Genomic DNA, 27071 nt, shown 5'->3' on the forward strand with positions numbered 1-27071 from the left:
ATGTATAATAATTTGTGACTCTAAAATTTTTCGTTTAGACAAAAACACGAACAAAAAGAGATAAAAAAACAACAATTGACAAATAAAGAAGTTAAAAGAGGGAAACATTTTGAATTGGCCGCTACTACGGGCGTGTTTCCAAAATTAAATCTGTAAAGTAAAAATTCCTATTAAACTTAACGTAGAAAGAACACCAGGGAGCATAATAGACATATCTTAATGATTTAATGACTTAAGGTGGGTATTAAGTTCCAGTTTAGCCGTTAAAATTGCCATTTTTATCGTCATATAATTATAAATAAACCATATTAGTCATTATGTCTTATATGGCAATGTAATTTGTAAAGATACGGTACCAATAAATACTCAACAAAATAAAAATAAACACAATTTTCTTGAAGTAATTTCTTTTGGCATAAATGTTGAATGAAAAGAGTGCAGAAACAGGCCTATTAACCAAATTGAAAATTCTTCATTTTCTTTTCTTTTTTAGATTCGTAACATCATACCCATTTTTTTCCAACTCTCTCATACATGTATGAACCTAAACTCATGAGCCTATTAGAAAAAAAGGGGAAGAATTTAGACATCTTGGGAAATCAGATAATCTTTGGACGTACTACACAAGTTATTGAGTAGAAAAAAATTGTTTTATTACTGAAATAATTTTTGTATGTTGTATGTTGTAAGTAAGTGTTGAAAGTGGCCGGCCGGACAGAGTCCAAAGTGGGCTAACGTGGACCCAAGGGGAGGAGACTAGCCGGCCTTCGGCCGGGGTTTACGACTTTCTCCTATGGACAGAGTCCAAAGTGGGCTAACGCAGACCCAAGGGGGGAAATGTAGCCGGCCGGACAGTGTCCAAAGTGGGCTAACGTGGACCCAAGGGGGGAGAGTAGACGGCCTTCGGCCGGGGTTTAATACTTTCTCCTATGAACAGAGTCCAAAGTGGGCTAACGCAGACCCAAGGGGGGAAAGGAGCCGGCCTTCGCCCGGGGTTTAAGACTTTCTCCTATGGACAGAGTCCAAAGTGGGCTAACGCAGGCCCTAAAAAAAAACAAAAGAGATATATCAAGTTTTTATTGACCCTTTGGAGGGCTATATCTCAATACCCGGGTATTCCCCCGGGTATGGGTCACTTTGTTGGAATCAGCTCACCGAATGACACAACATATATTAATTTTAAGCAATTCGGTGATAACAACAGAGACCTTAAATCAACAAATTCTGAGAAGGAACATCCATCTGGCGTCGAACATAGTTCGAAACATGATCGAACCGTCCAAGCGAATATAGATAACGTAGCGTAAGTGATTGTTTTTCAAATATTTTACAGACACGCTACCTCCATCGAGAATAAAAACACTGGCTGATATGCGCTGCCACATGTAACTTGCCACTTGTAAATCAACATCATTCTATTATTAATGAAAAAATTATGTTAAATGTGTTGTGATAGTGGTATAAATGTTATATTTATAATGGCCAGTTTCTCATCCTCCGATTAATTTTAACTTTAAGTTCACACACGTTCGTTATCTATTTTGCTTGTTGGAAGGTTTCTTTGCAACATTTTCTCCAATTCCTCTTTGAAATTGTATTCGTAACAATCATGTGTCTAAATAGCTGTGTTCGGGGGACCAATAATGTATAATAATTTGTGACTCTAAAATTTTTCGTTTAGACAAAAACACGAACAAAAAGAGATAAAAAAACAACAATTGACAAATAAAGAAGTTAAAAGAGGGAAACATTTTGAATTGGCCGCTACTACGGGCGTGTTTCCAAAATTAAATCTGTAAAGTAAAAATTCCTATTAAACTTAACGTAGAAAGAACACCAGGGAGCATAATAGACATATCTTAATGATTTAATGACTTAAGGTGGGTATTAAGTTCCAGTTTAGCCGTTAAAATTGCCATTTTTATCGTCATATAATTATAAATAAACCATATTAGTCATTATGTCTTATATGGCAATGTAATTTGTAAAGATACGGTACCAATAAATACTCAACAAAATAAAAATAAACACAATTTTCTTGAAGTAATTTCTTTTGGCATAAATGTTGAATGAAAAGAGTGCAGAAACAGGCCTATTAACCAAATTGAAAATTCTTCATTTTCTTTTCTTTTTTAGATTCGTAACATCATACCCATTTTTTTCCAACTCTCTCATACATGTATGAACCTAAACTCATGAGCCTATTAGAAAAAAAGGGGAAGAATTTAGACATCTTGGGAAATCAGATAATCTTTGGACGTACTACACAAGTTATTGAGTAGAAAAAAATTGTTTTATTACTGAAATAATTTTTGTATGTTGTATGTTGTAAGTAAGTGTTGAAAGTGGCCGGCCGGACAGAGTCCAAAGTGGGCTAACGTGGACCCAAGGGGAGGAGACTAGCCGGCCTTCGGCCGGGGTTTACGACTTTCTCCTATGGACAGAGTCCAAAGTGGGCTAACGCAGACCCAAGGGGGGAAATGTAGCCGGCCGGACAGTGTCCAAAGTGGGCTAACGTGGACCCAAGGGGGGAGAGTAGACGGCCTTCGGCCGGGGTTTAATACTTTCTCCTATGAACAGAGTCCAAAGTGGGCTAACGCAGACCCAAGGGGGGAAAGGAGCCGGCCTTCGCCCGGGGTTTAAGACTTTCTCCTATGGACAGAGTCCAAAGTGGGCTAACGCAGGCCCTAAAAAAAAACAAAAGAGATATATCAAGTTTTTATTGACCCTTTGGAGGGCTATATCTCAATACCCGGGTATTCCCCCGGGTATGGGTCACTTTGTTGGAATCAGCTCACCGAATGACACAACATATATTAATTTTAAGCAATTCGGTGATAACAACAGAGACCTTAAATCAACAAATTCTGAGAAGGAACATCCATCTGGCGTCGAACATAGTTCGAAACATGATCGAACCGTCCAAGCGAATATAGATAACGTAGCGTAAGTGATTGTTTTTCAAATATTTTACAGACACGCTACCTCCATCGAGAATAAAAACACTGGCTGATATGCGCTGCCACATGTAACTTGCCACTTGTAAATCAACATCATTCTATTATTAATGAAAAAATTATGTTAAATGTGTTGTGATAGTGGTATAAATGTTATATTTATAATGGCCAGTTTCTCATCCTCCGATTAATTTTAACCGGTGGATAGACCTCCGGTTAGTAAAATTTTTGTATGGGATCAGCTGTTTTATCGACACGATAAATAATAACAAGACATTGAGAAACTGGCCCTAAGAATTTATAAATTTTTAATTAAAATAATAAACATCTAAACAATCGTGTTTTACTTGACCACAATGATTCTTTTACAACTATCTTAAAATTTATTGAAAAAGGCACCTAATAATTGCACTCATGCGATACTTTTTTGTAGTAACTTGGCGTCGTACAACTTTTCAATAGTGACTGCGCTTTTCCGACGAGTTTTGGATGTCGTATACGATTGTTTTCGACGCGGTGGGGATTCTTAGAAGCGCCGTCAAATTCAAAAAAAGTTGATAATCTGGCAACATTGGCGCGACTTGCACTGATTCTGAATAGAACACCAGTGCAACGATATTCTGGATAGCCCATACAAATGTTGCATCCAGTGCTAAAAGGAAACAGCCCTATTATTATTTATTAAATTATCTTTATTCTTATTATATTTGTTATAACATTATTGGTTCTAATACTTATTATAAGATATATATCTTTTGTATTAGGAAACCAAAATAAATAAATGAAATGAAAAAGATTCAAAATTCAATTTGGCAAACGGAAGCGATTTGTACTGTGAGATGCTCTGAATGGAAAAGTTCAAGTATGTTCTGATAGCTCATACAAATCGAGTACTACAAGAAAACAAGCCTATTATTGTACGAATTAAAATATGGTGTGAACGGCATTTTAATATGAATGACATTTGCGCATTACATATGGTTACGTTGTGATAAGTAAAATAGGTTAAAGATTAAAAAAAATGTATAAAACTAAACCCCTAGTCAAAGTGCTAAATATTGGCACAGTAAAATACAAAACTGGTCTACAACTACAACATTTTCTCACCAAACAACCAAACGAACCGTACATCCAATTTCAAAATTTCTTGATATTACAAGAGTTTCAGCCAGTTTATACCATTGGCATTAGAACAAAAAATTATACTATTGAAGATGAAAGAAAGTTATTAGAACTGGGAGCTGAGTTTTTCAAAACGAATCGTGGTGGCCTGATAACATTTCATGGACCTGGGCAACTTGTGGCGTATCCTATACTTCACTTAAAGCAATTTAAACCCAGTATGCGATGGTACGTTTCTACGTTGGAGCAAATGGTTATAAAGACGTGCGACGTAATGGGGGTGAAGAATGCAAATACTACCCCAGATACGGGAATTTGGGTAAATGATCGAAAAATATGTGCCATTGGTGTACACGGCAGCCGTTACGTTACTACGCATGGAATTGGATTTAACTGTTGTACAGATCTACACTGGTTTGAACATATTATTCCGTGTGGAATCGAAGGAAAGGGTGTTACATCTTTAACTGTGGAACTAGGAAGGAAGATATCGGTGAATGAAACATCCCATGAATTAATAAAGACATTTTCAAAAATATTTCAATGCAATATCGAGGAGATCCCACAAAATGAATCTGAAGTTATATTAACTAAAGCTACAAGTCTCGACTTTATTTCCTAAAAATTTAGTGGACATATTTAATATAAATGACATATTTCAATTTATTAAGACAATACAATAAGCCAAACAAGGCCAATAATAGCGTACTGTCACTAAAAAATCCATGCTTAAAATTCTAAATTCTAATTTTCACTACATTTTTAATATAGTATAAGCGTTCCAACCAATTTGATGTAAGAAATACTTTTAGCAGTTTTTGATAGAACGACAAAAGGTATTCATGCTGATTAAAAATGAATCAGTTATATTTATAGGCTTATATGGTAATATAATTATAGCCAGACTTTCATTATGTGCATGTTATATACTAGGCAACTATGCCGTATATTTCAAACTTTTGTGGTTGATCAGAAAACTTTATATCTTCTCTTTTTTTACTCAATACTTCGGCAGAACAAAAATCACTATCGTAAACAACCTCGTACCTTTGACAATTAGGATTAACGCTCATCCACTCCATTGTCGAAGTCATTATCATATTCGAATAGGAGATAACAGTCATCCCGATAAACTTCCTAAAATTTCTAGTGTTCATCTAAAACTTGATTGACCATCATCATCACAGTTCAACTAAATAAAAACCTCACATTGAGGTATGTATACTTTTCGAAAAATTTGATCAAATAAACAACTCCAAGGGCTAGTACAAACAAACGGCGTTTGATGTAAATTATTGTTTCCTTTACTATCCTTCATTGTCGTTACTAAATCTAGCTTTATTTAAATTACACTTCATAGATCGTACGTCAGATACAACTTTGCCACGCCTTAAAGCTTCCAAGCGTCCTTGCTCTCTTTGTTCGGCTTTGCGAATTCGTCTTTCACTCCTGCTCTCAATGTTATTGTCGAAATACCTTTCTCTAAAATCCATAGACTTTGCAATAACTACCGCATCGTCAGATGTACTCGCTTCTTTTTCTTTCTCAAACGTCAATAAAATTCTAGCCGTTTGTCCAGTTAGATTTTGTTCAGAGTTGGATTTTAACACAAGGCACGAATGCCGTGGAATTATATTCTCCGTATAATCATCCCTATTTATAGAATTCAAAGCAATTAAATAGTGTTCAACAGGTTCAGAATTTCACAATACCTATGAAACGGCAGCCAACATACCAGTCGTCCGCCGATTTTCAGATGATGCGCAGCAAAAGATAATAAGTCTTCGTATAAATGATTCAGTGCGTAATGAGAGGTTGAGGGATAATGTGGAACGTCGCCACTCTTTTCATTTTTTTTCGTACTAGTTTTTGTTTCGACTTTTTCTATGGATTCCCTTATACCATATGGCGCTGAAAATATGTAGAGTGTATTGCACAAATGGAAATATTAAAAATAACATTAATAAGAATACTTACGGTCAGTAATTATACAATCAAATTTTAGTCTGTCAGTCCATAACGGATTTGAAAAATCTGCAACTACAACATCCATGTAACGATTTTCACAATTGTATTGTTTTAAATTGGCACGAATACTTTCATCTTTTCCTCGCACCTTTTGGGTTATTCTACTCGGGCGGGCTCGAGCGTGTAGCATCATAAAGTCTATATCGGCTCCTAAAACATAGCCCCCAAACTTAGCAGCACTCACCAGGAGAGATCCAGTGCCGACAAAAGGATCGAAAACTAAATCTCCTTCCTGGACTTTTGCCATGTTTGCCATGATTAAACTTAATTGTGCGTCCATACTAGTATTTCCAATAAATTTACGGGTCTTCAGAGACAACTCTTTAACCAAATGTCGTTGACCATATCCCAACTAGAAGAAAAGGATATTTAAATTGCAGGTCCTTCTGATTATGCGGCAGTAAGGCTAACTCTTGACTTTATAGTCCCATATCAAAAAAACTTTTTAAGCTTGTCAGGTATTCACATTACAAATGTGTCAAACATTTAACTTCATTTTTTACCTACCAATCTTCCAAACAAAATGAATTCGGGATTTTCAGGAACATTGGTTGGATCTAAACCCCAAAACTCGATATAGTTCCATTCAACTTGAGGGTTTTTGAGGTTTACGTTCCCTTCTAAAGGCAAATAATCCATTGATTCAATTTTTTGTATTTTTTCTGCTTGTGAGAAATGTTTGTTGTATGTCTCTACTGTGATTTTGAAGCTGCATACCTTGCTAAAATAATACTTTACAGAATCCGCATGAACTTTGATATAATTTTTTAGAGTATCATGGAAACTTTTTAAATTTTGGCCTTGAGACCACAGCTCAAATATAGCTCGAAGACCAATGGATCGCGATGCCACCTTTAATGCACATTCATCATTGGGTAACTCCACAATAACAAAAGGTTTCTACAAATAAAAAAATATATAGATACATAGATTGCATCTCCATTGTCGCATCATCCAATACTCACCGACCATGAGCAGCTTATACTGCGATATTCTACATTAAACATTTCCACGAGAGATTTAAACTCCTAAAAATAATAAATGAATGTTGAGATCTTAAAACTATGTTTCTGTTCAATCGTACTCCTTGGCGAAAGTTAACATGTTCCTGTGCGAACCACAAAATATATTGTTTCCAATTTCTTGTCATATTAAAATGAGGTTTCTTTACTAAGAATTTTCGGAGGTAAGTAAAATATCGATAAATGTTTAATCGATCCCATTAAAGGCGACCTTATACGGTCAGATAAACCGATACAACACGTTGATGGGACAAATCCGCTAGTATAAAGCCATGTCCGTGTGTTGCGGGGACGTGCTGGCATAAAATCAAAACAACTTTAGGGCTGTTTTCTTTTAGCACTGGATGCAACATTTGTACGGACTATCCAGAACATCGTTGCACTGGTGTTCTATCCAGAACAACTCATCAGTGCAAGTCGCGCCGATGTTGCCAGATTGTATTTTGATAAAGTGACGCTTCTTTAGCAATTTATTGTGACTAATTTATCGAAAAACATGAATTCAAAGTGGTACAGTGTCATAAATAATCGCATCAGTAAATATTTATTACTAATTGGAGCATTTCATACATTAAAAATGCAAGATTTCACGTCTTTTCTGTGATTGTTTTTGAACAGCTGATGACAGTGTTGCATATTTTTTGAGATATCCTGGATAAACGAGTACTCTATTTTCTTTTAGTCCTTCAGGCTTAGGGTATCCAGTGCTAAAAGAAAACAGCCCTTTTGATATTTTTTCAGATTGGGTGCCACAAATCATTAGACGTAATGGGATGTTCTCCTAAAGTACGAAGCATCGATCTCTCCGCTCTCATCATCTTTTCTCTTTATGCTCGCACATCGGTCAGTGTTCATTTTTTGATCAGAAATGTTAACATAGGATAGGATATGCTATACGTGGAAGAATTTATCAATTTTTAATCAAAGTAATAATCATCTAAACAATCATGTTTTACTTGACCACAATGATTCTTTTACAATTATAGGGCTGTTTTCTTTTAGCACTGGATGCAACATTTGTATGAGCTATCCAGAACATCGTTGCACTGGTGTTCTATCCAGAAAACTCATCAGTGCAAGTCGCGCCGATGTCGCCGGATTGTATTTTGATAAAGTGATTAACAATAGCAACTTATTGTGACTAATTGATCAAAGAACATGAAATTCAAAGTGATACAGTGTCATAAATAATCGCAGCAGTAAATATTTATTACTAATTGGAGCATTTCATACAACAAAAATGACAGATTTCACTTCTTTTCTGTGATTGTTTTTAAACAGCTGATGACAGCGTTGTATATTTTTGGAGATGTCCTGGATAAGCGAGTACTCTGTTTTCTTTTAGTCCTTCACGGCTTAGGGTATCCAGTGCTAAAAGAAAACGGCCCTTATCTTAAAATGCATTTTTTTCTAATATTTTGAAGGGGCTCTTATTGGAGTCGTATTGATTTTATCTAATGCGCTTTACAGATTATCAGTTATTCCGGACGGAATGTCGGTGTTTGTAAAGAATCTTACAGTGTGTCGGATCGATACGACTTGTCGGCGATGACATCGAAGGGGCGTTCAATAATGTCAATCCGAGCTCGATTTTAAATGGACTGACAACTCTGAATTTTGATCCATGTCTACATAGGCTGGTAGACGAGCTTTTAATAAAGAGACGTATTTTAGCCACACTAGGACAAGCAAACATACAAAGGTATGTGAACAGAGGCACTCCCCAAGGAGGAGTTCTATAACCTCTTGTTTGGAATGTTGCTATAAACAACCTTCTGGTTGCCCTAGAAAAAGAAAGGATAAAAGTGGTGGCATTCGCAGATGATGTGGTAGCGCCAGCGGAAAATTCCCATCCACAATCAGAGATATTATACAGAGAGCTCTCCGGATGACTGAGAAACGGGCGAAAGATAATGGCCATGGGGTAAATCCAGCAAAGACAGAACTAGTCATGTACTGCAAAGATCGCAAAACTCCCACGGTTAGGCCCATTTCCTTAGGTGGTATTGAAATTCCCTTTAGCTGAATTTTATGCTTAATATTGAAGAAAGGGAGAGAAAAGACACGGTAGCTTGTACTCGTGCAACAAGCCAATAGGGAAAAAGTGGGGACTAAAACCAAAAATTGTGCATTGGCTATACACGGCAGTAGTTAGACCTATAATGCTATATGGTGTTGTAGTCTGGTGGCCGACACTTCAGAAACCGACTTGTTTATAAAGGGTGATTTGTTAAGAGCTTGATAACTTTTTTTTTAAAAAAAACGCATAAAATTTGCAAAATCTCATCGGTTCTTTATTTGAAACGTTAGATTGGTCCATGACATTTACTTTTTGAAGATAATTTCATTTAAATGTTGACCGCGGCTGCGTCTTAGGTGGTCCATTCGGAAAGTCCAATTTTGGGCAACTTTTTCGAGCATTTCGGCCGGAATAGCCCGAATTTCTTCGGAAATGTTGTCTTCCAAAGCTGGAATAGTTGCTGGCTTATTTCTGTAGACTTTAGACTTGACGTAGCCCCACAAAAAATAGTCTAAAGGCGTCAAATCGCATGATCTTGGTGGCCAACTTACCGGTCCATTTCTTGAGATGAATTGTTCTCCGAAGTTTTCCCTCAAAATGGCCATAGAATCGCGAGCTGTGTGGCATGTAGCGCCATCTTGTTGAAACCACATGTCAACCAAGTTCAGTTCTTCCATTTTTGGCAACAAAAAGTTTGTTAGCATCGAACGATAGCGATCGCCATTCACCGTAACGTTGCGTCCAACAGCATCTTTGAAAAAATACAGTCCAATGATTCCACCAGCGTACAAACCACACCAAACAGTGCATTTTTCGGGATGCATGGGCAGTTCTTGAACGGCTTCTGGTTGCTCTTCACTCCAAATGCGGCAATTTTGCTTATTTACGTAGCCATTCAACCAGAAATGAGCCTCATCGCTGAACAAAATTTGTCGATAAAAAAGCGGATTTTCTGCCAACTTTTCTAGGGCCCATTCACTGAAAATTCGACGTTGTGGCAGATCGTAAGTCTATTCATGATGAAATGTCAAAGCATACTGAGCATCTTCCTCTTTGACACCATGTCTGAAATCCCACGTGATCTGTCAAATACTAATGCATGAAAATCCTAACCTCAAAAGAATCACCCTTTATAAAGTTCAGCGTATGGTGAGCTTATGTATCTCAGGCGCATTTAGTAAGACAGGAAAAGACTCCCTTAATGTCATGCTGCATCTATTGTCTTTAGACATTTTGGCCAAACAGTCAGCTGCAACAACGGCTGTGCGGTTGCGCAAGCTATCGCTGTGGTCGGAAAAAATGTACGGTCACAGTTCGGTCCTCAAAGTATTGCCAGATGTGCTTAACGTAGTGGATTACATATTGACGAGACCACTTTTCGACAAAAAGTTTGAAACTCTAATTTCCAACAGTGAGGCGTGGTGTACACAGACCTCGGGGAATAAAAGATATTGTTACGAATTTGATAATTATAGACATAAGTTTATTTAAATTAGTTTCCGTTAATTTAAAATTTCAAATTGTAACGATAAAATTTCGCTATCACTTGTTGGAATCATCTATTCATTTTCTAGTATTTTCCTGAATTTCTTTTATGTTCTTTTGTTTGCTTACCGAAATGTTAGTTCTTACTCTCTCATAGAATAGCAACCCCTTTGCTTTGTTATTCTGCATTCTCATTCCATCTCATTGTCTATTGTCATTGTTGTTGTAGTAATGCGAGCATATATCTATGTGAGTGTGTATGTGTTTGGCAGCCACCAGACGAATAACTTAATGGTCGTAGATCCTTCTAGCATTGTCTAGGAATGTTCTGGCGTTGCCAGAATATTGTAGTGCTACCAGAATGTTCTCGTATTGCCACACCGTCATATATAAAAGCGCTCGCATCCCAATAAACACAGGATGAGCGTTTTCAAATGCAACAACTTTTCAGTTTGAGGGTAAATATAATTTTCAACATAAATTCAACTCGACTTGAAATAGTTCATCTTCAATACATCTTCAAATTGTTTGCGAATTACTTCCAATTTGCCAAATTTTTAACGAAATCTTTGAAAAGGTGTTGAAGATAATATGAGAAAACTTTGACAAAACACTACCCTAAAATGCAACGAAAAAAACATGTGGTTTTCAATACTTATTTGTGCAACGAAGTTCGTGGTCAATTGCAAGAAATTTAAAAAATGGAAAATTTTAGACAAATAACCAAATGGTGTATAAAAATAGGTAAGTGAAAATAAGAACTGAAATAAAACTTTAAGGAAGTCATTAATGCCCATATTCATAATAATTTACTGACAGTTTATCGAATGAATTTGTATGGTAATAGTAGGTATAAAGTTTACGTTAACTTTTATGAATATTGGGGTAAATGTATATCTCTTTGCAGAAAACTAAAATTATGGATTCTACGTTCTTGAAAACATTAAAAAGCTGACCGATGAAAAAATGGTGGACAATTAACAGGAACTGCTTCAAATAGTTTATAATAATTGGTACGTCAATATGAAAAATTAAATCAACACCTTAGAGAAGTCACTAAATTTAAATCTCTTTGCAGAAAACTAAAATCTTTGGATGCTACATTCTTGCAAACATTAAGAAGCAGACCAATGAAAAATGAGTGGCTTATCGACAAGAAAAAGTTTCCAGAAACATTGCAAGTGCAACCAATCATACAAATTTAGGTTGAAAGGTATTTGCAACGATGTTAATTTTGAATTTGACTCGCATCGAAAATTGTTTGACAAAGTATTGAGTAGCGATGTATTTCAATTTGAGGATAACACTTGAGATATTATTGCTAATGTGTTGAATTTCACTGTTGAGGGTAATGTCTGTTTTTTGTTGAGAACGCGATTTTCTCAACAATTTCTAAACTTGAATATTACCCTAATCCTTTGAAAAAATGTTTGAAAAATTGTTGAAATTTAGCATTTTTCAAACGTTTGTGTTTATTGGGATGCTGCTAACGAGTCAGTCTTAATTAAAGCGTCAAACGAATAACTTCAGTGTGAACGAATTGTAAAGTGTGAAGTCATAGTAAATAAATTGTAGATTGTCGTTATTTAAAAGAACTGTGTTTTAGTTGTCGGGTAATTAAAAACGCCTAATGGCCAGTTTCTCATCCTCCGATTAATTTTAAGCGGAGGATAGACCTCCGGTTAGTAAAATTTTTGTATGGGATCAGCTGTTTTATCGACACGATAAATAATAACAAGACATTGAGAAACTGGCCCTAAATATAAAAACGTAACAATTGGTGTCGGAAGTGAAATAACGAAAAAAAAATCTACAATGAAGTTTAATGAGCTTCGTGTGGAAGACTTAAAAAAGGAATTGAGCAAACTGAAGCTGCCGACAACAGGCAATAAGGCCCAGCTTCAAAAGCGTCTACTGGAAGAGTTTGAACGGCGTAATATGGACATTGCGACGCATGAGTTTGATTATAAGGAAGACATTGATGAATCAATACTCGTCAATACAAGCAGTGTAGAAACTCCATCTGTGGCTTCGAGTGTTGTGGATTACACATCAATGCTCAATGTTTTGAGCAAAATGATGGAAGAAAACTCTAGAAAAATCATGGATGAGAATTCTGGAATGGAAGAAAATTCTAGAAAAATGGAAGAAAATTCTAGAAAAATGGAAGAAAATTCTAGAAAATTGCTGAAAGAAAATGCCCTACAAATGGAAGCAAGTTCTAGAAAATTGGAAGAAAAATTCGACGAAAATTCTAGAATGGTCAACGAAAAATTACAACAAATTTCTGAAGACATGGAGAAACGTGTGGACCATATAGAAAATCAAATTGTGGAATTGGATAAGAAAGTTCTTTCCGTGTATGAGAAAATGATGGTTCATGATGAGAAGTTTCTGCACATCGAGAAAAAATGTCAGAGCTGGAAATTAAAGGTTCAGTGCGCGTCATCGAGGGCTCAAATATCAAAACTCCTGTTTTCGATGGCTCAACGTCATTTGATGTCTTCAAATTCCAATTCGAAATGGTTGCTTGTAGAAATTTGTGGAATGACGATGATAAAGCAATTGAACTTCTATTGGCATTAAAGGGCAATGCTGCTGATGTGATACAAAGCATTCCCGCTGCTTCTAGAAATAACTATAATGAAGTAATAGCGGCACTTCAACGCAAGTATGGTGGAGAGCACAAGCAGGACATCTTCAGAATGGAATTGAGAGGAAGAATCCAGAAATCGAATGAAACCCTACAAGATTTCGCAACAGAAGTTGAGCGGCTAGTGCTTTTGACATACCCAGGAGAGAGTCATCCTCTTGTGGACCGCATCAAGATTGAATCCTTCGTCAATGGAATTCGAGACCCAGATATAAAATGTGCAACATATGCGTCACAAAAGGCTACATTCGCTGAAACAGTAACATTCGCACTTGCACAGGAGACTGCGAGATTGCTAGCGCGGCCTCAAATTCACAAGGTACGTAAAGTAGAGACAGAGTGTGACGAATCAAAGTCCGTTATTGAGTCGATGAAAGAGGCCATGAAGCAGGCAATGCAAGAAATGAAGCAAGAGGCAAATAAATCCCGGATCAAATGCTATAACTGTAATAAGCCGGGACATCTAGCTCGAGAATGCAAAGCACGACGCAAAGGGTCAAGATCCACATCACCATCTCTATTAAACAATAGCCATAAGAAGGTGACCCCACAGTCAAGTGAGTCACCTTTAAACTAAATCGAGCTAGTTCAGCGGGGCAAGAGCTGGCTCCCACAGACGATGGCCCCACCATCTCCATAGCAATAGTTCAACAGAAAAATAACAATTTAACTATTGCGGGTGTTATTAATGGCGACAAGCGTACTTTGACGTTGGAAACTGGTGCATCAAAGTCTATCATTAGATCTGATTTAGTAAAAGGAAAAGTTACACCACTGATTGGAGTTAAGCTTCGCACGGCTACAGGGGAACCCGCAACCGTATATGGAAAGGTCGCCGTAAAATTAACTATTGCTAACAAATCCGTTACTTATGATTTCATTGTGGCCGATATAGTAGACGAAGTTATAATTGGAGCGGATTTCATGATTGCTTTTGGTCTCAATTTGGATATGAAGCGTCGTGTAATGACATGGTGCGATGCCGAAATAACGGTAAACGTGGGATACGACGAGAATACACCTGTCAGACGTTTGACAACGAGCCAGTCAGAGTCTATACCACCGAATGCCGAAGCAATTATATGGGTTTCTATGGATGGAGATTGTGAAGTCGGCCAAATGTGGGTTGTTGAACCAGCAGAAAACAAAAGCAACAACATCTTGATAGCAAATGCCCTGGTAACAACGAACGAAGAGAGACTAATACCAGTTCGTGTCTTGAACTTGTCTGACAATCACGAGCAAATTGTAAAATTTTCTGACATTGGCAAATGTACACCAGCCGAGGCAATAGTCAATTTGGAAGGCAACTCATCAAAGACACATGGAGCAGTAAGAAAACATCTAGAAGCGTATGTCGAGGCTTGGACACGTCATCTATCGCCGTCAGAGAGAAATAAAGCCAAGCAATTGTTGTGGAAAAACGCCCCTGCTTTGCTTCTGAAAAGGGAAATCAAGGAAGAACATCTGTAGTGAAACATGAAATTAAAACCGCAGAAGAAAGGCCCATAAAACAGGCACCACGAAGTGTTCCCCTGGCAAAAAGAGACGAAGTTCAAAAGCTCATAAAGGAAATGGCGGAGAGTGGTGTGATCGAGCCGTCATCAAGTCCTTGGTGTTCCCCAGTTGTGCTGGTCAAAAAGAAAGATGGAAGTACCCGATTCTGCGTTGACTACAGAAAACTGAATGATGTCACCAAAAAGGACAGTTATCCGCTTCCACGCATTGATGACACGTTGGACACACTAGCCGGAACAACATGGTTTTCTACGCTCGATTTGCAGAGTGGATATTGGCAAGTAGAGATCGCCGAGAAAGACAAGGAAAAGACGGCTTTTGGCGTTAATGGCGGTCTCTGGCAATTCAATGTAATGCCGTTCGGGCTCTGCAACGCTCCGGCTACCTTCGAAAGATTGATGGAGCGGGTACTGAAGGGGTTGCACTGGAAATCGTGCTTGATATACTTGGATGACATCATAGTGATGGGCAAAACATTTGACGAGCACCTTAAGAACTTGAAGGACGTTATAAAGCAATTGTCAGCCGCTGGTCTACGCCTTAACGCAAAGAAATGCTACCTTTTCCAGCGGGAAGTTAAATACCTGGGTCATCATGTGACTGCAGAGGGCATATCCACCGATGAAGACAAAATCCAAGCTGTCAGAGATTGGCCACGACCCCGAAATCTCCACGAATTAAGAAGTTTCCTTGGGTTATGTACATATTACCGACGATTCGTCCCAATTCGCCAGCATCGCCGCTAGTCTCCATAAATTGACGCAAAAAGGTCAGAAGTTCCAGTGGAGCGACGAACAGGAGGATTCATTCCAACATCTAGCGTATCCTATTCCGGGCGAAAAATTTGTTTTGGATACAGATGCTAGTGCGCATGGTATTGGAGGTGTGCTATCCCAACAGATAAACGGCAAGGAGAAGGTCATCGGATATTTCAGCCGAACGTTGTCCAAGCCCGAAAAGAACTACTGTGTAACGCGACGAGAGTTGCTAGCCGTCATAGAGAGTGTAAAACATTATCATAAATATTTTTATGGACAACACTTCTTGTTCAGGACTGATCACTCAGCTCTACGATGGTTACTCCAATTCAAGAATCCGGAAGCTCAACTGGCACGTTGGATCGAGAGGCTCCAAAGCTATGATTTCAGTATCGAGCATAGAAAAGGTGGAAAACACGGTAACGCTGACGCTTTGTCACGTCGACCTTGCAGTATAGAATGCAAGCACTGCTCGAAAGCTGAACATAAGGAGGAGATTGTTGATATTCGGCTGTTACACAGCGAATCTGGAGTGGACTGGCCAACAGAACAGCGTAAAGATCCCATTTTGAACAAAATTATTTCGGCAAAGGAAGAGAACAAGAAGCCCAGTAAGAAAGACATCGCAGCCGAAAGTCCACTTATGAAATCATACTGGGCTCAATGGGATAGTTTAGTTCTAGTCAATGGATCCCTGCAACGTAAATGGGAAAGCGAAGATGGCAAGAGCAGCCGAAATTTGATCATCGTTCCAGATTCCAAAATAAGAGACGTTTTGGCGGAGTTCCATAATGGTCCCAGTGGAGGTCATCTGGGAATAACCAAAACCGCCGAGAAAGTGAAGCAACGATTCTACTGGGTTGGATGCCAGAAATCAATTGCTGAATGGGTAGCCAATTGCGAGAAGTGCATGAAGGCGAAAGGTCCAACAAGGAAAAGTCGAGGTCGTATGCAAGAATATAGACCAGGAGCCCCGTTTGAAAGAATAGCAATGGACGTGGCAAGCCCTTTCCCAGTAAGTGATTCTGGAAACCGTTATGTCCTTGTGGTCATGGATTACTTCAGCAAATGGCCGGAGGTGTATGCAATTCCAAACCAAGAGGCAAAAACGATTGTGGATGTGGTCAACAAAAACTGGATATGTCGCTACGGTGTGCCGTCCGAGATTCACTCAGACCAGGGAAGAAATTTTGAATCCGCCGTATTCAAAGAGATGTGTGAATCCCTTGGTATCAAGAAAACGAGGACTACGCCATTACATCCACAATCCGATGGCATGGTAGAAAGGTTTAATCGCACCCTGGAGGAACATCTTCGAAAAGTGGTGGACAACGGCCAGAGGGACTGGGACGAGCATATACCAAAGTTTTTGCTGTCCTATAGATCTGCCATTCATGATTCCACCTCTCGAACACCGGCCAATGTTCTATTCGGAACTGAGTTGAAGTTGCCTGGAGATCTGATATTCGGTGCTAAACCTAATGAGCTCGCCATGGAAGAAAACAGAAACGACATCCCAAACACTTTCGGTGAAGTTCACGAATCAGTGCGCAACAAAATAAAAATGGTCAGCAACAGAATGAAGGCGAGATACGATCGTGCTGTAAATACTGAGGGCTTCCAAGAAGAAGAATTGGTTCTGCTATTTAACCCGCAATGAAAGAAAGGATTGTGTCCTAAACTGCAAACACAGTGGGAAGGCCCATACAAAGTCATCAAGAAGATCAATGATGTTGTATACCGGATTCAGAAGGACGACAGCCCTAGATCAAAGATGAAAGTTGTACATCTGGAACGATTGGTTCCTTACGGAACAGGTTCTGTGCCTGTTCGGGACGAACAGGCTTATGCGGGAGGCAGTGTTACGAATTTGATAATTATAGACATAAGTTTATTTAAATTAGTTTCCGTTAATTTAAAATTTCAAATTGTAACGATAAAATTTCGCTATCACTTGTTGGAATCATCTATTCATTTTCTAGTACTTTCCTGAATTTCTTTTATGTTCTTTTGTTTGCTTACCGAAATGTTAGTTCTTACTCTCTCATAGAATAGCAACCCCTTTGCTTTGTTATTCTGCATTCTCATTTCATCTCATTGTCTATTGTCATTGTTGTTGTAGTAATGCGAGCATATATCTATGTGAGTGTGTATGTGTTTGGCAGCCACCAGACGAATAACTTAATGGTCGTAGATCCTTCTAGCATTGTCTAGGAATGTTCTGGCGTTGTCAGAATATTGTAGTGCTACCAGAATGTTCTCGTATTGCCACACCGTCATATATAAAAGCGATCGCATGCTGCTAACGAGTCAGTCTTAATTAAAGCGTCAAACGAATAACTTCAGTGTGAACGAATTGTAAAGTGTGAAGTCATAGTAAATAAATTGTAGATTGTCGTTATTTAAAAGAACTGTGTTTTAGTTGTCGGGTAATTAAAAACGCCTAAATATAAAAACGTAACAATATATAAATTTCTTTACTGATGGATCCAAATTGAATGGACAAGTGGGGTTCGGAGTATATTCTAAAGATCTGGAAAATCGAATAGCGAAAAGATTACCTAATCACTGTAGTGTTTTTCAGGCTGAAATGTTGGCAATAAGAGAGGTGGTGAATTGGCTGAGAAGTAATGTTCCAACAAATATTGGCATTAATATATACTCAGACAGTCAACCTGCAATAAAATCCTTGGACTCTGTGTTCTTTAACTCGAAAACGGCCATAGACTGCCGCAAATCTCTCAACGAGATGGCTGAGCAGTACAATATTCACCTAATATGGGTGCCTGGCCATAGGAGCATACCGGGGAACTGCGAAGCAGATGAGTAAGCAAGGCTGGGCTCTACCTTACATATTCCAGGGGAACTAGAATCTGTTGGTATGCCTCGGGCCACCTGCAAGCTCTTACTCCGTGAGGAGCTGTTATGATGGCCAATATTCGATGGGAGAATTGCAAGTGTTGTAACGACACCAAGCAAATATGGCCCCATTTAAACTTAAACCGCACACTAGATATGCTAGTGTTCTCAAGGCGTCAGATAGCACTCCTGATATCTGATATAACGGGTCGCTGCCTGATTGGCGAATTTGGAAAAACTATAGGTGCGAAGTATAACTATTGTATAAGCTGTCATGATGTGGAGGAAAAGGAATCAATTAAACACCTCTTGTGTGAGTGTCCTGCTCTTTGTGTAAGGCGTAAGCGAATTTTAGGAGCATATAGCTTTAGATTACTGGCGGACCTGGAAAACGTTAACTTAAGGCCGGTACTCTGTTTGGTTTTCGCGTTGAAACTCCATACAAAACCAAAACATGCGAAAAACAAGCGAAATGTTTTCCATTTGTGGTACTTTGTTTTTTCGAGTTGAAAGAAATTATTTATTTATTAAAACTATTTGTGTGGGTTTATAACGCAAACAAGGATCATATTTTTGTTCCGAAAATATACAATGGACCAAAGGAGTAGCAGATCAATTGCCCAAAGAAAAATAAAATGTTAATTTTGTAATAGCAAGCAGAAACCACCAACTTAATTCAATATCGCTCCCTGTTACCTAAATAAACACCGCTTTCTATGTGCGAAATAATGGTCTCTATAAAAACATTTCGCAAGAATGAACATAGTACCGGCCTTTAAGCGGTCCCAATAAACACAAGATGAGCGTTTTTCAAATGCAACAACTTTTCAGTTTGAGGGTAAATATAATTTTCAACATAAATTCAACTTGACTTGAAATAGCTCATCTTCAATACATCTTCAAATTGTTTGCGAATTACTTCCAATTTGCCAAAATGTTGACGAAATCTTTGAAAAGGTGTTGAAGAAAATATGAGAATACTTTGACAAAACACTACCCTAAAATGCAACGAAAAAACCATGTGGTTTTCAATACTTATTTGTGCAACGAAGTTCGTGGTCAATTGCAAGAAATAAAAAAATGGAAAATTTTAGACAAATAACCAAATAGTTTATAAAAATAAGTAAGTGAAAATAATAAATGAAATAAAACTTTAATGGCCAGTTTCTCATCCTCCGATTAATTTTAACCGGTGGATAGACCTCCGGTTAGTAAATTTTTTGTATGGGATCAGCTGTTTTATCGACACGATAAATAATAACAAGACATTGAGAAACTGGCCCTAAGGAAGTCACTAAACGTATATCTCTTTGCAGAAAACTAAAATTATGGATTCTGCGTTCTTGAAAACATTAAAACGCTGACAGATGAAAAAATGGTGGACAATTAACTGGAACTGCTTCAAATAGTTTATAATAATTGGTACGTCAATATGAAAAATTAACACTTTAGAGAAGTCACTAAATTTAAATCTTTTTGCAGAAAACTAAAATCTTTGGATGCTACATTCTTGAAAACATTAAGAAGCTGACCAATGGAAATTGAGTGGCTTATCGACAAGAAAAAGTTTCCAGAAACATTGCAAGTGCAACCAAATAAAATGGTTAAAAACAACAAATTGTTGAAATCAACAACTTCTGGATGAAAATGTGCATCACATCGTCAGTTTAATTCATATGCTATTATCAGTTTAAAATGGATATTTTGTGAATTCCTTCTACTGGAAATCAATTCTAACACGCGGTCCAGTACGTTCCTAATTTCAAATTGTCCGCATGTTAATAAATTGTAATGCTGTTGTATGACACCAAAAGGAAGGAAATCGAATTATCAATGCAAAAGTGTTTACTCCCTGCCAACATTTTTTGAATTTGGGGGCGCTTCTGAGAATTCCAAGAAGAAGAATTGGTTCTGCTATTTAACCCGCAACGAAAGAAAGGATTGTGTCCTAAACTGCAAACACAGTGGGAAGGCCCATACAAAGTCATCAAGAAGATCAATGATGTTGTATACCGGATTCAGAAGGACGACAGCCCTAGATCAAAGATGAAAGTTGTACATCTGGAACGATTGGCTCCTTACGGAACAGGTTCTGTGCCTGTTCGGGACGAACAGGCTTATGCGGGAGGCAGTGTTACGAATTTGATAATTATAGACATAAGTTTATTTAAATTAGTTTCCGTTAATTTAAAATTTCAAATTGTAACGATAAAATTTCGCTATCACTTGTTGGAATCATCTATTCATTTTCTAGTACTTTCCTGAATTTCTTTTATGTTCTTTTGTTTGCTTACCGAAATGTTAGTTCTTACTCTCTCATAGAATAGCAACCCCTTTGCTTTGTTATTCTGCATTCTCATTTCATCTCATTGTCTATTGTCATTGTTGTTGTAGTAATGCGAGCATATATCTATGTGAGTGTGTATGTGTGTTGGCAGCCACCAGACGAATAACTTAATGGTCGTAGATCCTTCTAGCATTGTCTAGGAATGTTCTGGCGTTGTCAGAATATTGTAGTGCTACCAGAATGTTCTCGTATTGCCACACCGTCATATATAAAAGTCATCGCATGCTGCTAACGAGTCAGTCTTAATTAAAGCGTCAAACGAATAACTTCAGTGTTAACGAATTGTAAAGTGTGAAGTCATAGTAAATAAATTGTAGATTGTCGTTATTAAAAGAACTGTGTTTTAGTTGTCGGGTAATTAAAAACGCCTAAATATAAAAACGTAACAATATATAAATTTCTTTACTGATGGATCCAAATTGAATGGACAAGTGGGGTTCGGAGTATATTCTAAAGATCTGGAAATTCGAATAGCGAAAAGATTACCTAATCACTGTAGTGTTTTTCAGGCTGAAATGTTGGCAATAAGAGAGGTGGTGAATTGGCTGAGAAGTAATGTTCCAACAAATATTGGCATTAATATATACTCAGACAGTCAACCTGCAATAAAATCCTTGGACTCTGTGTTCTTTAACTCGAAAACGGCCATAGACTGCCGCAAATCTCTCAACGAGATGGCTGAGCAGTACAATATTCACCTAATATGGGTGCCTGGCCATAGGAGCATACCGGGGAACTGTGAAGCAGATGAGTAAGCAAGGCTGGGCTCTACCTTACATATTCCAGGGGAACTAGAATCTGTTGGTATGCCTCGGGCCACCTGCAAGCTCTTACTCCGTGAGGAGCTGTTATGATGGCCAATATTCGATGGGAGAATTGCAAGTGTTGTAACGACACCAAGCAAATATGGCCCCATTTAAACTTAAACCGCACACTAGATATGCTAGTGTTCTCAAGGCGTCAGATAGCACTCCTGATATCTGATATAACGGGACGCTGCCTGATTGGCGAATTTGGAAAAACTATAGGTGCGAAGTATAATGACTATTGTATAAGCTGTCATGATGTGGAGGAAAAGGAATCAATTAAACACCTCTTGTGTGAGTGTCCTGCTCTTTGTGTAAGGCGTAAGCGAATTTTAGGAGCATATAGCTTTAGATTACTGGCGGACCTGGAAAACGTTAACTTAAGGCCGGTACTCTGTTTGGTTTTCGCGTTGAAACTCCATACAAAACCAAAACATGCGAAAAACAAGCGAAATGTTTTCCATTTGTGGTACTTTGTTTTTTCGAGTTGAAAGAAATTATTTATTTATTAAAACTATTTGTGTGGGTTTATAACGCAAACAAGGATCATATTTTTGTTCCGAAAATATACAATGGACCAAAGGAGTAGCAGATCAATTGCCCAAAGAAAAATAAAATGTTAATTTTGTAATAGCAAGCAGAAACCACCAACTTAATTCAATATCGCTCCCTGTTACCTAAATAAACACCGCTTTCTATGTGCGAAATAATGGTCTCTATAAAAACATTTCGCAAGAATGAACATAGTACCGGCCTTTAAGCGGTCCCAATAAACACAAGATGAGCGTTTTTCAAATGCAACAACTTTTCAGTTTGAGGGTAAATATAATTTTCAACATAAATTCAACTTGACTTGAAATACTTCATCTTCAATACATCTTCAAATTGTTTGCGAATTACTTCCAATTTGCCAAAATGTTGACGAAATCTTTGAAAAGGTGTTGAAGAAAATATGAGAATACTTTGACAAAACACTACCCTAAAATGCAACGAAAAAACCATGTGGTTTTCAATACTTATTTGTGCAACGAAGTTCGTGGTCAATTGCAAGAAATAAAAAAATGGAAAATTTTAGACAAATAACCAAATAGTTTATAAAAATAAGTAAGTGAAAATAATAAATGAAATAAAACTTTAATGGCCAGTTTCTCATCCTCCGATTAATTTTAACCGGTGGATAGACCTCCGGTTAGTAAATTTTTTGTATGGGATCAGCTGTTTTATCGACACGATAAATAATAACAAGACATTGAGAAACTGGCCCTAAGGAAGTCACTAAACGTATATCTCTTTGCAGAAAACTAAAATTATGGATTCTGCGTTCTTGAAAACATTAAAACGCTGACAGATGAAAAAATGGTGGACAATTAACTGGAACTGCTTCAAATAGTTTATAATAATTGGTACGTCAATATGAAAAATTAACACTTTAGAGAAGTCACTAAATTTAAATCTTTTTGCAGAAAACTAAAATCTTTGGATGCTACATTCTTGAAAACATTAAGAAGCTGACCAATGAAAATTGAGTGGCTTATCGACAAGAAAAAGTTTCCAGAAACATTGCAAGTGCAACCAAATAAAATGGTTAAAAACAACAAATTGTTGAAATCAACAACTTCTGGATGAAAATGTGCATCACATCGTCAGTTTAATTCATATGCTATTATCAGTTTAAAATGGATATTTTGTGAATTCCTTCTGCTGGAAATCAATTCTAACACGCGGTCCAGTACGTTCCTAATTTCAAATTGTCCGCATGTTAATAAATTGTAATGCTGTTGTATGACACCAAAAGGAAGGAAATCGAATTATCAATGCAAAAGTGTTTACTCCCTGCCAACATTTTTTGAATTTCGGGGCGCTTCTGAGAATCCCCAGTACGTCGAAAACAATCATATACGATATCAAAAACTCGTCGGAAAAGCGCCGTCACTATTGAGAAGTTGTACCACGCCAAGTTACTACAAAAAGGTTTCGCATGAGTGCAATTATTAGGTGCCTTTATAGATCAATTTAGAACGACGCCAATAAGAGACCCTCCAAACAATCAGAAAAATCACATTTTAAGATAGTGGTAAAAGAATCATTGTGGTCGAATAAAACACGTTTGTTTAGATATTTATTAATTTGATTAATCATTTACAAATTCTTAGAAATATAACATTTATACCACTATCACATCACATTTAACATAATTTTTTGCATTAATGATGATGTAGAGTTACAAGTAGCGAGTTACATGTTGCAGCGTCTATCAGCCAGTGTTTTTATTCGATGGAGGCAGCGTGTCTGTAAAATATTTGAAAAACAATCACTTTATTCTATTTGGAAAATCAAAAATTGTTCACCAATATACCTTTCACAATTTTAAGCGTAAAATCTATGTTTTCAGAACTTTATTTTCGTTTTTATTTAAATAAAATATAACAAGCTGGTTGCGCTTGGCGTTTCACAAAAAATAAAATGGCTTTTGTAAAAGTAGTGATGGCAAAATACATGTATGAAGTACATTTTGTACTTTATGATATGCTGCCCCCCATCACAGTAGGATGGTTGTAGTGACATTTACGAGTCTGTGGTAGCGATGAAGATGAAATGGAACTTTGAAATGCTGGCAGGGCTAATAATGTTTAAAGGTGAGTATTAAGTTCGAGTTTAGCCGCTAAAATTGCTAAAGTGAAAACTAAATCAGTAAGAAAATTGCATGAAATTATACATATTTGTTGCAAATTTTATTATAACTTGATGGGGAAAAGCCCAAAGCAAATTTTCACAAAGTTTGTATTCCTTAAAACGGATTATTAAAGAAAAGTAATCGTGAAAAAATGACGTTTTTAGCGGCTAAACTCGAACTTAATACCCACCTTAAGATATTTTAAGTTTTGTTGTTTGTTTTTTTTTTTTTTCCTATTTGTTGTTATGTTTAATAAGATTATTATTTATCAATTGGTATTGTAGTGTATTATGTAGTGTAGTGTATTATTATATATTTTATTTTGATGAAAATGAATAAATTATACAAAATTCATAGAATTTTGGCTTTGACTTTCAATTTGAAGTGGGGATATCATTCATACAAATTTAGGTTGAAAAGTATTTGCAACGATGTTAATTTTGAATTTGACTCGCATCGAAAATTGTTTGACATATTATTGAGTAGCGATGCATTTCAATTTGAGAATAACACTTGAGATATTATTGCTAATGTGTTGAATTTCACTGTTGAGGGTAATGTCTGTTTTTTGTTGAGAACGCGATTTTCTCAACAATTTCTCAACTTGAATATTACCCTTATCCTTAAAACAATGTTTGAAAAATTGTTGAAATTTAGCATTTGTGCCTTTATAGATCAATTTAGAACGACGCCAATAAGGGACCCACCAAACAATCAGAAAAAGTGCATTTTAAGATAGTTGTAAAAGAATCATTGTGGTCGAGTAAAACACGTTTGTTTAGATATTTATTAATTTGATTAAACATTTACAAACTCTTAAAAATATAACATTTATACCAACATCACATTACAATTACCATAATTTTTGGCATTAATTATGATGTTGAGTTACAAGTAGCGAGTTACATGTTGCTGCGTCTATCAACCAGTGTTTTTATTCCATGGAGGCAGCGTGTCTGTAAAATATCTGAAAAACAATCACTTTATTCCATTTGGAAAATCACCAAATTGTTCACCAATATACCTTTCACAATTTTAAGCGTATAATCTATGTTTTCAGAACTTTATTTTCGTTTTTATTTAATTAAAATATAACAAGCTGGTTGCGCTTGGCGTTTCACAAAAAAAATGGCCTTTTTAACAGTAGGGATGGCAAATTACTTGCATGTACTTTTTGATGTACCTTTTCATGATGGTTGAAGTGACATTTACGAGTCTGTGGTAACGATGAGGTTAAAATGGAACTTTGAAATGCTAGCAGGGAAAGTACAAAATGTACTTCATACATGCATTTTGCCATCACTACTTTTACAAAAGCCATTTTATTTTTTGTGAAACGCCAAGCGCAACCAGCTTGTTATATTTTATTTAAATAAAAACGAAAATAAAGTTCTGAAAACATAGATTTTACGCTTAAAATTGTGAAAGGTATATTGGTGAACAATTTTTGATTTTCCAAATGGAATAAAGTGATTGTTTTTCAAATATTTTACAGACACGCTGCCTCCATCGAATAAAAACACTGGCTGATAGACGCTGCAACATCCCTGCCAGCATTTCAAAGTTCCATTTCATCTTCATCGCTACCACAGACTCGTAAATGTCACTACAACCATCCTACTGTGATGGGGGGCAGCATATCATAAAGTACAAAATGTACTTCGTACATGTATTTTGCCATCACTACTTTTACAAAAGCCATTTTATTTTTTGTGAAACGCCAAGCGCAACCAGCTTGTTATATTTTATTTAAATAAAAACGAAAATAAAGTTCTGAAAACATAGAATAACGCTTAAAATTGTGAAAGGTATATTGGTGAACAATTTTTGATTTTCCAAATAGAATAAAGTGATTGTTTTTCAAATATTTTACAGACACGCTGCCTCCATCGAATAAAAACACTGGCTGATAGACGCTGCAACATGTAACTCGCTACTTGTAACTCTACCTCATCATTAATGCAAAAAATTATGTTAAATGTGATGTGATAGTGGTATAAATGTTATATTTTTAAGAATTTGTAAATAATTAATCAAATTATTAAATATCTAAACAAACGTGTTTTACTCGACCACAATGATTCTTTTACCACTATCTTAAAATGTGCTTTTTCTGATTGTTTGGAGGGTCTCTTATTGGCGTCGTTCTAAATTGATCTATAAAGGCACCTAATAATTGCACTCATGCGAAACCTTTTTGTAGTAACTTGGCGTGGTACAACTTCTCAATAGTGACGGCGCTTTTCCGACGAGTTTTTGATATCGTATATGATTGTTTTCAACGTACTGGGGATTCTCAGAAGCGCCCCCAAATTCAAAAAATGTTGGCAGGGATGTAACTCGCTACTTGTAACTCTACCTCATCATTAATGCAAAAAATTATGTTAAATGTGATGTGATAGTGGTATAAATGTTATATTTTTAAGAATTTGTAAATAATTAATCAAATTATTAAATATCTAAACAAACGTGTTTTACTCGACCACAATGATTCTTTTACCACTATCTTAAAATGTGCTTTTTCTGATTGTTTGGAGGGTCTCTTATTGGCGTCGTTCTAAATTGATCTATAAAGGCACCTAATAATTGCACTCATGCGAAACCTTTTTGTAGTAACTTGGCGTGGTACAACTTCTCAATAGTGACGGCGCTTTTCCGACGAGTTTTTGATATCGTATATGATTGTTTTCAACGTACTGGGTATTCTCAGAAGCGCCCCCAAATTCAAAAAATGTTGGCAGGGCATATATCTTGGATCTTCAAATATCTGGAATATTAAGGAAAAGTACTCTTCTTGTTGCAAAATGTAGTAAACTATGGAA

The 27071-nt window shown here is 36.8% G+C and overlaps 2 protein-coding genes and 3 long non-coding RNA genes across 5 annotated transcripts; 2 read left to right on the forward strand and 3 right to left on the reverse strand.

Moving 5' to 3' along the window:
* Window positions 1-3910: 3910 nt before the first annotated feature.
* Window positions 3911-4821, forward strand: Lipt2 (Lipoyl(octanoyl) transferase 2). The gene has a single exon (XM_075291379.1). The coding sequence runs from the start codon at window positions 3979-3981 to the stop codon at window positions 4699-4701; it is 723 nt and encodes a 240-aa protein (XP_075147494.1). The 5' UTR covers window positions 3911-3978; the 3' UTR covers window positions 4702-4821.
* Window positions 4822-5360: 539 nt separating this feature from the next.
* LOC142221623 (tRNA (guanine(10)-N(2))-methyltransferase TRMT11) lies at window positions 5361-7476 on the reverse strand. The gene is made up of 6 exons (XM_075291378.1): window positions 7192-7476; window positions 7073-7135; window positions 6615-7007; window positions 6057-6459; window positions 5792-5990; window positions 5361-5732 (listed from the first exon to the last, which is right to left on the reverse strand). The coding sequence occupies exons 1-6, from the start codon at window positions 7255-7257 to the stop codon at window positions 5387-5389; spliced, it is 1470 nt and encodes a 489-aa protein (XP_075147493.1). The 5' UTR covers window positions 7258-7476; the 3' UTR covers window positions 5361-5386.
* Window positions 7477-23661: 16185 nt separating this feature from the next.
* Window positions 23662-24195, reverse strand: LOC142241092 (uncharacterized). The gene is made up of 2 exons (XR_012723482.1): window positions 23932-24195; window positions 23662-23864 (listed from the first exon to the last, which is right to left on the reverse strand). It is a non-coding gene; the product is annotated as an uncharacterized LOC142241092 (long non-coding RNA).
* An 807-nt stretch (window positions 24196-25002) lies between these two features.
* Window positions 25003-25463, reverse strand: LOC142241099 (uncharacterized). The gene is made up of 2 exons (XR_012723487.1): window positions 25274-25463; window positions 25003-25216 (listed from the first exon to the last, which is right to left on the reverse strand). It is a non-coding gene; the product is annotated as an uncharacterized LOC142241099 (long non-coding RNA).
* A 106-nt stretch (window positions 25464-25569) lies between these two features.
* On the forward strand, window positions 25570-26307 carry LOC142221627 (uncharacterized). Its single transcript, XR_012718155.1, has 3 exons — window positions 25570-25677; window positions 25745-26057; window positions 26125-26307. It is a non-coding gene; the product is annotated as an uncharacterized LOC142221627 (long non-coding RNA).
* Window positions 26308-27071: the final 764 nt, after the last annotated feature.

Source organism: Haematobia irritans, chromosome 1 (genome assembly GCF_050003625.1).
Source record: "Haematobia irritans isolate KBUSLIRL chromosome 1, ASM5000362v1, whole genome shotgun sequence".
Taxonomy (NCBI): Eukaryota; Metazoa; Arthropoda; class Insecta; order Diptera; family Muscidae; genus Haematobia; species Haematobia irritans.

Coding starts and splice junctions, on each gene's coding strand:
- Lipt2 (XM_075291379.1), top strand. CDS start 3,979: ATGTATAAAACTAAACCCCTAGTCAAAGTGCTAAATATTGGCACAGTA.
- LOC142221623 (XM_075291378.1), bottom strand. CDS start 7,257: ATGACAAGAAATTGGAAACAATATATTTTGTGGTTCGCACAGGAACAT. Junction 6,460..6,614: donor TCATTTTGTTTGGAAGATTG/GTAGGTAAAAAA, acceptor CTTTTCTTCTAG/TTGGGATATGGTCAACGACA. Junction 5,991..6,056: donor TGATTGTATAATTACTGACC/GTAAGTATTCTT, acceptor ACATATTTTCAG/CGCCATATGGTATAAGGGAA.